This window comes from Gracilinanus agilis, chromosome 3 (assembly GCF_016433145.1).
Source record: "Gracilinanus agilis isolate LMUSP501 chromosome 3, AgileGrace, whole genome shotgun sequence".
In the NCBI taxonomy this organism is placed as follows: Eukaryota; Metazoa; Chordata; class Mammalia; order Didelphimorphia; family Didelphidae; genus Gracilinanus; species Gracilinanus agilis.
Genome location: NC_058132.1, coordinates 601,454,787 through 601,467,244, shown reverse-complemented (window position 1 = coordinate 601,467,244; position 12,458 = coordinate 601,454,787). Strand labels below are relative to the sequence as shown.

The 12,458-nt window shown below is 37.2% G+C and overlaps 1 protein-coding gene across 1 annotated transcript in view; it reads right to left on the bottom strand.

Moving 5' to 3' along the window:
* Positions 1-566, bottom strand: part of FAM237A (family with sequence similarity 237 member A) — a 9,081-nt gene extending 8,515 nt beyond the window's left edge. Inside the window, exon 1 of the mRNA XM_044668598.1 lies at positions 159-566. Coding sequence (XP_044524533.1) covers positions 159-566 — 408 coding nt within the window. The remainder of the gene's footprint in view (positions 1-158) is intronic.
* Positions 567-12,458: the final 11,892 nt, after the last annotated feature.

Sequence of the window (12,458 nt, the reverse complement as noted above, 5' to 3'; positions counted from 1 at the left end):
TATATATATATATATATATATATATATATATATATACTCTTTGAGTATATATACATGATATATGATATGTGTGTATATATGTGTATATATATATGTGTGTGTGTGTGTGTGTGTGTGTATATATCCTCTTTGAGATAACAGAAACAAAAGGCAAAAGGCTTACTTCCTGTGTGCTGTGAATGTATTGTGGAGAGTTTCTCTTCATCTCTAGCCAGCTGTCTCCTTCCTAGGCCATGGTTCCTGGAAAGCACACAGTCTACATAGATATCCCAGAAGAGTTGGGCCAAGTCCCAAAAGAGGGCCCCATGTTGCAAGTTCTCAGATGACTTTAGGTAAATCATAAAGTCCCAAAATCCTGTCACAGTGTCAGAAATGCGTGGCTTTCTCATCTCCAAAAGGAGCACTGAAGAGGACTCCCAGCATTGTGGATCTGCTCGGTTCAGAGCCAGGAGGTCAATTTGGCTATGACAGAATAAAGGTGCCACATAGCACAGTCCCATAATGAGTAGGGTACAGGTGAATTTCATGGTGTAATGAGTCCTTCCTCGGTTCCCCAGATCTGCCATGACACTGAAATAGTACAGAAAGGAAGATTATAAAATCCCTGCCTTTGGGAAAAAAAGGAACCCTAACTGTTTGCCTAGAATGAGGAAATTCATGTCCTGTCACCAGATTGTTTTATTTCTAGGAGAAGTGATATGAAGACAAGATGTAGGAGCCAATAAATTGAGCTATTACTACCACGAGGCAACTTGAGATTTGCCCAGTGCACCAACATGAGAGGGGTGCTTTCTTCCCATGCTCTCTTAAACCCATTTTAGTTCATCCTCTTAATGGTACAGTCTGCCTCCCCATACCTTTCCTTTTTCTCAGGGTTGATGGATCAGGCACTGTCAACTATAAAAAGGAGGCTCAAGCTATATCTGGAAAACAAGATGCCTCCTCTCCCAGTGTGATTCTATCAAGTGGCGGACCATCCAGGAGGTACTAAGGTAGGCTGTCCTCTGCATTGTCACCCCCACCATCCACACACCAACTGAATTTTCCCCCAATGAATTCCCAATGATATCTCTGCTAATCAATATTTCTCAAATAATATGCTTTGTATAATGATTCATCGTGTTATAAAGGTGATTCTGAGTTCTTCAGTGCCAGAGATATTTGTAAGCAGAATAGTCAAGAAATGTTTTCCAATCATCATATGCAACTGTGGTATTACAACTTAGGGAAGAGGTCAAGAATATAGGTGCATATTTCAGAATAACTTCCATGAAGGTCATAATTAGGACCACAGAATTGGTTGCAAGAACCAAAGAGAGTGTATAGACTTGGCAAATAGTGCCAAGGACAGGATCTTTGAGGACACTCAAACTCTGGGGAATGGAAAAAGAAAAGTCAGGCATGATAGAAGCCATCAAGCACCAGACACATAGGAGGAGACCCAGAAGATATCTAAGGGAAGAGAGGAGGGGGGGGGGTAGTCAATCATGTCAAATTTAACAGAAAAGTCAAGAGGATGTGGACTAAAGAGAGGCCATTGAGTTAGGCAGTGAAGGCATTTTTATCTTTTCTTTTCCATGTATTTGTTTTTGGCCATTCTGTTGCTCACTAAAGAATTGGAAACAACAATATTCATGCTAATTAAAGGAAAATTTCTGATCAATTTTACTACCTGGTAATAACCTTCTCCCTATGGCAGCAATACTCTTCTGCTTACATTATGTTATTTTCCCTACCTTGACACTGTTCCTTCTTCCATACACATATGCCTGAAGACAATGGAGTCTATGTCTCCTATGAATTATCTTAGACATGAATGAGGCACTATAGTATGTCAATATGCCAAAGATCTGAGGAGGAGGGATTTATGTGAAAATTAAGGTACTTACTTTCTAAAAGGTTCTAAAGAAAATCAGTTCAAAGATAGCATTTTGAAAGCAGAGATAAGAAAATACTTCAATCACACAAAAGCTGAAGTAATGAAAGTCTAATAAACATGTAGAAAATGTTTTGCATCTCTGATACAACTTCAAGAAGTTATGATCTTCTTTCCTTTGCACCAAATGACTACTATCACTTTTACTTTGATTGTCAAGGGATAATATTTAATTCCACCTTTTAACAATTAATCATTCTGATGTCTGATGGGGAAAAAAGCAAAGGAATCCATATAATATTTTGAAATATTTTCCCCTTTAGACAATAATATCTATAAAATAAGAACAGTGCTGAATGTTTTTTTTTTCTTCCTAAAAAAGCTTGCCTAAAAAACTCTGTGAGCCTAAAAAAAGAGGAAATAGATATGGCCTGAGAGTGTGTTTCAATTCTAATAGAAAGCAAACATAAAGAAGGATCCTGCCTTTCTGTACAACATTGCTTTCAGTTAAATTTTAGATTTCTAAATTATTTTGTAGCATTAAGATTAAAAACAGTAAAAGCAGAATTAAAGTTGTGACAATACCAGTTGGACCAAAAGTCAAAACTGTTCAAAAAAATCACTTCTAAATCCAAACATTTGATCACCATGCTGATCTAATCATTAGCCATAAGGTGGAGTCTTTTCTGCATGGGAGCGGGAAATAATAAAACATAATTGAACAAGCACTTCCGTATGCTTACTTAGAACTGATATGTACAAGATTATTATTCTCTGAACTGTCTTTTAAATTTCTGATTTGTTAAGACATTTCCCCTGGCTTTTCCAGAGATTTTACCTTATGCTGCTTAATAAATCTGCCTGCCTTCCCTCCTCCCTTTCATTCCCTCAATCCATTTCTGTTCAGTTTCTTTTGTTTTCTGTTTCTGAATTAAATTCTTGTTGCATATTTAAAAGTTTAGAGCCGGCTGAAGGGTAAGAAGCTCCTATTTCTCGTGGGAAGCTTGAAAAGTTTTGTTAATAAATTGAAAAAAAAGAGGACATATGCCTCTGTCCAGAGTTCTGAAGTTGAATTAGCTTTCTATGTGCTCTCTCAAAGCCCTTAGCCTTTCCCTGGGGTCCCTTAATTTCTGTTTCCTTTCTCCTGGGATAATCCCTCCGCCCTTCTATAGCAACAGAAATCCGTTTTCTGGACTGCTGGCAATTCCTAAGTCTTAGCATATCTCGTGCAACTAGCAATACAGCAGCTAACGCACGCGTTGCTCGGCATTTCTCATCTCACAAAATGCAGAACTGTAATCTTTCCCCTCTCCAGACCCTAAAGACAGCCCAATCTAAGTAGAGTTAAGGCTGCCCCTACTCAGCAGGTGCCGCACATGACAGGGAAAGCATGCCTCACCCACTTACCTCTTTTGCCCTCTAGGTGCTCCCTCCTGTGTGACAATCGGAAATCTCTCCGATGCTCCCAGCTGAGGTGACACTTCTTGGTCTTTCTTTTCACGCTTACTGACGGCTCTTCTTAAGTGAGAGTGAGAGAGGCTTCTTAAGTTTTACGTCAAAGCTCTAGGGAGAAGTCCTCCCTCCCCATCTCCCCCGCCTCTCCTCCCCCATTGTATCACAGAATCTCAGAGTTGGAAGGGACTCTACAGCCCATCTTGTCCAAAGCCATACCTGAACAAGAATGCCTTAGACTGAGTCCAAGAATGTCATTCAAAATCTGATTAGCTGACCTTTATGCATTTCTTCCTGTTCTCCCGACCTCTTACCTCTCTGAGATGATCTTACTCTACATCTGGAGCAGGAAGGAGTCTAGAAGCTTCAACTTCAAGTCTTGAATACTCATTTCGCCAGTTTGTAGTTTTGAAAGATCTACTCTTCAGCCCCCAGAACCCTGAGCAAATGGTGAGGGACGAAATTCCGACTAGTGGTGGCAGGGCATGTTTAGGGAAGGAGGCAGGACCAACTTGCCAGGTTCGGGTGAAAGAGCATGTAAAATTTAGCATCAGGTTGCCTTCTGCTTGAAGGGAGAATTTTCAGAAATTGCTTTGTAAACAAACAAACAAACAAAAAGACCAGGAGAATAATGCAATCTTGACGAAGGGTGGAGCTTCAATGATTGAACTCTCACTAAGGCAGCAGTGTCAAGAAGAGAGGGTCAGAGGAAGGGAAAAAAAGAGGGAGGGAGGAAAGAAGGGAGTCAAAGCATCATTCATAATGATGTACTTATTTGTGAAAGCTTTAGCCCTATGAGAGTAATGAGACCTTCCTTTTCTTCCTCTCCCAGGATCTGAATACCAGAAATGGCTCAAGGAGACTAGAACAAAGAAGTCCAGGTGTTCAGCAATGATGAGAAGAGGGAGACCCTCAATTGCAACAACTTCTACAGTGGGTTGTTATCTTTTAGCTGAGTTCAGTCAGTACTGATGATTCTCACTCTTAATCTTTGAACAAATTTCTGCCACCTAAATGGGACACTTTCTTACAATAATATGTTTCTCCACTTCAATCTGGTAATATAGCCTTCTTTTCTATCTCACATAGCTATTATGCATGTAATAAGCAGAAGAGAGGAGATGTTAATGATTATCTTAAGACTCCAAGATTCCCTGCTACTAGAATCGTACTTGTATGCAGGCATAGAAAACAAAGTTTAGTTCTCCTCCCCATCTTATTTGATCCTTCTCCTTCAGAATCAGAAAGTTTGGTTTTTTGGGTAACTTTTCCTCCCTAATTTTATCTTTCTTCCTAATTCCCCCTCCTTATCTAATTTTTTTCCTTGTTGCCTTTGGTGTATTTAAATAACAAATTCTTTGTCTTCAACCCTCCCTTCACTGTGTCAGATAAGAGAAAAATTCTTCTACTGTCTATTCCTCACTCCTTTCTCCATGTTTGCATATTCTTTGATTCATGTGCCCAAGTTATGAAAAATAGCAAGTCTTACAATTCTTACTCCTTTTTACTCTAGTGCAGTCCCCATATTATTGTCCCTTTTCTTTCCCTTCTTATAACCCTCAGAATAGAACTCATCCACATACTGAAACTGTTTTCCTTACATAACTTCCTCAGTATCCTTTAAAAACAATAACTTTCTGAAGGGATACTTGCCTTTTCTCCTCCAATGAAAATGATAACACTACACCATTATGCAACCCCTTGCAATATTTAAAATAAATCTACTTTTCTAAATTTCTTTATCCTTTTATATTTATGTCTCAAAGTTACTGTTCATTTCTGGTTGTTTCATCAGAAATAATTGAAAGTTCTCTATTCCATTAAACGTCTTTTATCCCTCTTAAAGTTATAATGAACTTCATAGGGTAAGTTAATATTGCAAGCCTGTTGCTTTTGCCTTTTGGAATATTGTATTCCAAGATGTCCTCTGGCATCTAGTAGAAACTTCCAGGTCTTTTATGATACTGACTATAATTCCTTGAGGCTCAAACTGTTTCTTTCCGGATCTTTGTAGTATTTTTTCTTTGACTTGGGAGCTTATGATTGATCTGTGCTATAATTGAAATTCTTTCTTTTGGAATACTTTCAGGAGGTTATCACTATATTTATTCTGTTTTTAGGTTACCTTTCATTAATGATTTTGAATTATATTTCTTAAAATATAATCTAGTATTTTGCCTTGAAAAATAAAACATTGTTTTCAGAAGTCAAATGATTCTTAAATTATCTTTTCCTCAATTTGTTTTGTAGGTTGTTTTAGATATCATAAATCTTGCATTTTATTCTTTTTTGATCCTTTCATTTTGTTCTAACATTTCTTGCTGTCTTTTGAAGTTATTTATTTCTGGTTATTCTATTGGAGTTTTCAAGGATTCTGTCTTGAGGGAAACATTTATCTCTTTCTCTTCTATGCTATTTATTTTCTTCTCAATTCTTTCCTTGAGAAAGTCTTTCTTTCTTCTTTATCTGTTGCTTTATTTCTTCGTGATATTCATGTCATCCTTGTGGAAAAGCCATTTCTCTGTGAGTCTATGATTGCAGTTGCTTTAGAGTTTAAACTTTCAATAATTATTGATATTAATCATTTCTCCAGCTTTAATTCTGCACTTGGAATTTTGTTCTAAGACTAGGTTCTGTTCCCTACTGCATTTTTTTTGTGGAATGGTTGACTCTACTTGGTCTTACCCTAGGTTGCTTGAGTTTTTTCAAAACTTCAAACCTTCCTACAAATCCCCTGGATCTTTGAGTTTTAGAGTACTGAATTTTAAGGTCCCTCTCTGATTTCTCAGGACAGAATATTAGGGACTTCAGAGCCACTGGGTCTGTCCTGTCACTTTCTGAAGACTTTGGCAGTATGCTTGATCACCAGTTGCTCACTGATGCTTCTTTACACCCCCAGAGGCTTCCAAGTTCCCCAGTGTGGGGCTTTCTGACAATACTGTGACTTTCTCATTAGAGTCTCCTATTTTTGTGGTCTCATGTAATACATATTTTGTCTTTGATTATTTGCAAGAAAAGTTCTTTTTCTTATTTCTCATTAGCTTCTGGCTTACTTTTTATAAAGTTCTGGGATGGAATAAGTTATCTGTACCGTTTTTTGGGGGTCCTTCCAAAGATGAAATTTCCTTTACTAATATAGATTAGCATTTGCTCTGAAATTTATAGCCTTAGAGAGTTCTCTAGGAATACTGAAAGTGATGCCCAGGATCACATACATTAAGCAAAAGAAACAGAATTTGACCCCTTAAAACCCAATTCCAAAGCCAGTTCTCTCTGCAAATTACAATGCTGCCTTTCTCTTATATGCTTATATGCTGGTGTTTCTGTGATTATCATGAATGCCCATGCAATGGGCATTGAGGGGAATAAAGCTAGAAATAATAATAACTTTTCTTTGGTTTACACTTAAGGTTTTCCATTATTTCTTTTTGCTGTCTAATTTCATTTATAATCTTGAGTGTTTGTTTCCTGTTTTGTTCTACAGTTTCTCCTAAGTACCTCATGTCCTTGATGCAAAGCACATTTTTAAAAAACATAATAATACCTAAGTCTCTCTTCCTTCCACATGATGAGCTGGGAGAGACCAAAACTATTGCTGTTTTGCTGTTCCCTTATGATGACAAGAGTATCCTCACACTCTGAGGGGAGACCTAGCTGGGAGGTATTTGCAGCAATCCTAAAAGTGTAATGATTCTATTAGCTATACTACTTGAAGCTTTTGTGATATTCCTAAAGGGATGAATGTGGCATTAAAAGGAGAATTCATTCAATTCAGCAAATATTTATTGACTATTCTGTGCAAGGCAATATGCCTGAAGTTGATTTTTTTCCAGCATTTTTCTAAGAAATAAATGAAAGGCGTAGTATTGTAGTTGAAAGAACCCAGTATCAAGAAGAGTTTAGGCTAATTGTGCTTCTCACTCATATTTTCTGCATCTCAGTTTCTTAATTTCAAGGTGAAGGTGATGCTATAATACTTAAACAAAGAAACAAATAGCAGAATGGATAGAAATGGTTCCTGAGTCAGAAAGGTTTGGATTTATGTCTACTATCAGACACAAACTAACCCTGTATATGTTTGAGAGGGTGGGGAGGTCTTTGGAAAAGTCATATAATTTTTCAGTATTCTAGGCAACTCTCTAAGGCTAGACATTTCAGAACAGTGCTTAGCTACACTGGTTAGGAGTTCACAATATTAATGAAATCACATTGAATCAAAAAAGAAATGTGCTACCAAAGGGTAGAGCCAAAATAGCAAAAAAAGGAATATGGAGTCATCTGATCTCTACCAAATTACCCTCAAAAATATGATAAATTGCCTAAAAACGAATTCTGAATCAGCCTAATCCACAAAAAAAAGATGAAATGAGGTAATTTTTCAATCCAAAATAACTTAGAAGGCCATCATAAGGGATCTAGATTACTGGGGTGGAGGTGGAGTGCAAAGCAACATACCAGGGCAGACCCCACCAAGGCAATGGACTCTGGGAACACCTGAAGCAGCAGAAGAGACTTCCAAAGATCTTAGCCACAGATAGCAAGGGGTGGGAGGGTCAGACAACTACTCAGAATGGGATTAGAAAGGTCCCTTTTGTTGCTCTGGGAGCAAGACTTTTATTGTATTTCCCATACACAGATCCAGGTAACAGTCTTGTGACAAATTTTTAGTGTAAGAAAGAGTACCAGAACACACCAATACTTTCAGCCACAGGGAAGTGGGAGACCCTGATCGCAGTTCCATTGGTTAAAAGAGTACTTGCAGTTACTCACAGACCGGAGCACAGTCCCTGAGAGTGTTAAACATCATACCACCTTGGAAAAACTGAAAGTCGATAAATCTTCAGGGCCACTCAGAGAGCAACTGCACAAAGAAACTGAAGCTTCTAACGATGCTCCCTTCACCACAATTGCAAAGCCCAATTTTAACGTTTCTTTTATTAAAAGAATAGAAAAAGGCTAAAAAATGAGCAAACAACAAAAAAAGAAATTCAATATAGAAAGTTATTTTAGTGACAGAGAAGACTGAAATGCAAACTCAGAAGACAATGAAGTCAATACTTCTGCAAGCCTTCAAGAAAAATACTAATTGATCTCAAGTCCAGGGAGAAGGATAAGAGAAGAGGGTGGGGCTGATAGAAAAGAGGGCAAATTGGGGGATGTGCTGGTCAGAAATTAAATAGGAGAAATAGGATGAAGAGTAATATACAGAAATCAAAATGGAGCAATTTTAAAAATGTTTTTCTAATAAAGGCCTCATTTCTCAAGAACATAGAAAAATGAGTCATATATATGAATGTCATCCCCCAATTAATAAGTGGTCAAACAATATGAACAGGCAGTTCTCAAAGTATTTAAAGCTCTCTTTCTTTAGTCATGCAAAAAATGCTCTAAATAACTATTAATTAGAGAAATGTAAATTAAAACAACTCTAAGGTACCAGCCCACATTTATCAGATGACTCTTATGAACAAAAAGGAAAATGACAAAACTTAGAGGGGATGTGGGGAAATTGAGATGCTATTGCACTGTTGGTGGAGTTGTAAACTGATTCAATCATTCTAGAGAACAATTTGGACCTAGGTCTAAAGGGATCCAAAATAGTTCATATACTTTGACCCAACAATACTATTACTACATTTGTATCTCAGAAAAAAATACATAAAAAAGAGGAAGGAACTATATGAACAAAAATATTTAAAGCAGCTCTTTTTGTAGGAGCAAAGAATTAAAAAATGAAAGTATATCCATCAATTGGGGAATGGCAAAGTAAGTTATAGTATAGGAATGTAATGGAATACTATTGTACTTTGTTTACCATCTCAAGGCAGGTTTGGGGGAAATGGAGAGGGAGGGAGGGAAAGAATTCAAGACTCAAGATTATCTAAAAATGTTAGAAACTTTTTACATTTAATTGGGGAAAAATAAAATTAAAATTAAAAAGAACGACTGTGAAACAGGTAAATTTGGAAAGAGTAGGGTATAGCATCAGGTCCCAGTAAGATGATAACTGAAGAAATTTCTCTAATGTCCAGCTACTTTTATCCTCTTATCTTACTAAGGCCAAATTCCTAACCAGGACCACTTAAGACTGAATTTTCTGGTATTAATTTTCTATTTGGGAATAAGGGGGAAAGGAGTTTTTATGGAAGGAACCCAATATAAAGAATTGAAAGGGCAATCTGAAATTATGCAGGACCATATGTATTAGAGCATTCTACAAAATTTAAAGAATGCAACTAAGGATCACCTAAAGAGCAGTGGAGAGGGATATAGTAGGCATGATCAAGCTGCATCACATTATAAAGGACAAATGACATGGGAGAAGTGGGGAAATTAGGCCATCAGATAAATGTATCACAAGATACATTGTCATATAGCAAGAGGTAGGCATAGCCTGTGGATATCTCCTATGAACCAATAGCATCTACACAATGTCATGAGAATTTAAAGAAGGCTCCCAGAAGATTAAGTAGATGTCTCCTCCTCTACTCCGAGCCCTATACTCAATTTATGGGCAGTGATGAAAATCCAGATCCACTAGAGTGTTGGAGAATTATTAAATGTATGATAAATTTTTAATTCCAGCCAAGATCCAGAAAAGCTCCTTTTAATATAGGGGTAGCTGGGTGGCTCAATAGATTGAGAGCCAGGCCTAGAGAGAGGAGATGTTAGGTTAAAGTCTGGCCTCAGACACTTCCTAGCTGTACAACCATTAGCAAGTCATTTAACCCACATTGCCTAGCCATTACTGTGCTTCTGTTTTGAAATCAATACATAGTATTGATTCTAAGGCAAAGCCCAACCAGGATTTTGTAGCGTTAGAGTTGAAGAACAATTATTGTAAAGTTATGGAAATATGAAACCAGGATCTGTTTATTGGTTCCTGTCTTACTCATGAAAGAAGTAGGACAAGGAGCCAGTTATTAAATTGTGAAATATCAAAGGGATTCTCCATTGCTGAATAATAGCAGCAATGTCATTTGTTGTCATTAAGATGAACTTTGGCATTCCTTTGGCCAAGAATGGCCAAGTGCATTTAGCCACAAAGTCTAAATGAAATGATGCTTACCATATTTCAAACCAAATTGTTTAAATGTGTGAAAAGTAAAGAACTGATCCAAATTTCCGTGGGAATATCCAAAATATACTTTTTCTATTATGTATTTTACTTTTCAATCTACAAAATTACAATATTCCTGCCCAAAGTTGGTGTTAGGGGGAAAAAGAGGCTTGGGAGTTCAATATATTAAAAGATGGTCACCAGAGGATTGAATTATTATCAATCCTCAATTAAGAATAATCTCAAGTCAAAATTGACTTTTTTGGAAGTTTATTTACAATTAAGAAGAGAGAGGAAATAAGGAAATAAGAATCTAACCCAGTAGGTAATTTATTACAATCTTCTAATTAATCCAGGTAGATCTAATTAACCCTCAGCCAGAGAGTCAGAGGCCCAGAGGTGAATGAAGCAAAAATTCATTCACAGAGTCTACTAAAAGAATTTTCTTAAGAGAAGTTCAGGAAGATTCAATTAGTCTTTAACTCACCACATGGAATGCAAAGAAGATATTTAAAGCATTCTCACCAGGGTCTCAGTGCTCCAACACTCCTCCATGAACCAGAAGAGGTCCTTTACCAGATGTCTTCTTCAACTGAAGACCTCTCACTCACTCAACTCCCTCTTTTTAAAGAGGTCACTTATGCATCACTTCCTGTGCCTCCCTCCTAATTTGCATGTCCAATCACAATAGATGATTCTCATAGTACTGCCTAGGGGGCAGTCAGTTGATTTTGATTCGTCACCCACTCTAGCACACGTGGGTTATGGACCTCCCAGAATTTGAGGTGTTCTCATCTTTGGTGATTAAATCTAAAGATGAGCAGTGTAGGCTTAATCTAATTATCACAATCCCCCTTGTGATCATTTGGGAAACTGGTTTCCCCAATTGATCATTTGACATATATCATCTTGTACCCCTAAAGTTCTAACTACAATAGTTAGAGATAAGAGGTAAGTAGAGGAGATAGAGAGAGAGAACCAAACCAATGTTTTGCTAGGTGCATTGACAAAAAACCAATTGGGGACAATCCCCTTTGGCATAAGAGTTTAAAATTCAAATAATTGTTTTTAATCCTCTCAAGTTCAATTAGTTGCATCCCAAAGTTCATTTTGGATTGTCTTGATTCAGTGTAGATTTCTGCAGGCATCTTTTCTGGATCATCTTGATTCATTGTAGGTTTCTGCAGGCAAATAGTCCATTTTCTGGTTTCAAAGTGTTAGCAAACTTCTTTTCCTGAAAATTTTCTTGAACAAAATTTTAAGGCTTGGATTTTTATAAAAATACAATCCCCTCTGAAGAGGGTGTTTAAAAAAGAAACACCCAGATCAGCTCAGAATACATTGTTGAGTTATGGGGTGTATGAGTCAATTATCAAAAGAAAAATCAAAACCATAATAAAATTAAATTTTGGAAGGAATAAAAATTCAAAATAAGAATCAAAATATCAAAAATGTATGTATGTAAAATTTTTAAGTAAAGAAGAATAAAGTCATAACTGGGCCTTGTATTAGGGTCCAATTAAAGTAAATTCTGTACCATAAATCTGTAAGACTAGCAAAACATTGGTTTTGCTCTCTCTCTTTCTATCTCTTCTACTTATCTCTTATCTCTAACTATTGTAGTTAGAACTTTAGGGATACAAGATGATTATGTCAAATGATCAACTGGGGAGACCAGTCTCCCAAATGATCACAGGGGCGATTGTGATAATTAGATTAAGCCTACACTGCTCATCTTTAGATTTAATCACCAAAGATGAGAACACCTCAAATTCTGGGAGGTCCATAACCCACGTGTGCTAGAGTGGGTGACGAATCAAAATCAACTGACTGCCCCCTAGGCAGTACTATGAGAATCATCTATTGTGATTGGACATGCAAATTAGAAGGGAGGCACAGGAAGTGATGCATAAGTGACCTCTTTAAAAAGAGGGAGTTGAGTGAGTGAGAGGTCTTCAGTTGAAGAAGACATCTGGTAAAGGACCTCTTCTGGTTCATGGAGGAGTGTTGGAGCACTGAGACCCTGGTGAGACTGCTTTAAATAACTTCTTTGCATTCCATGTGGTGAGT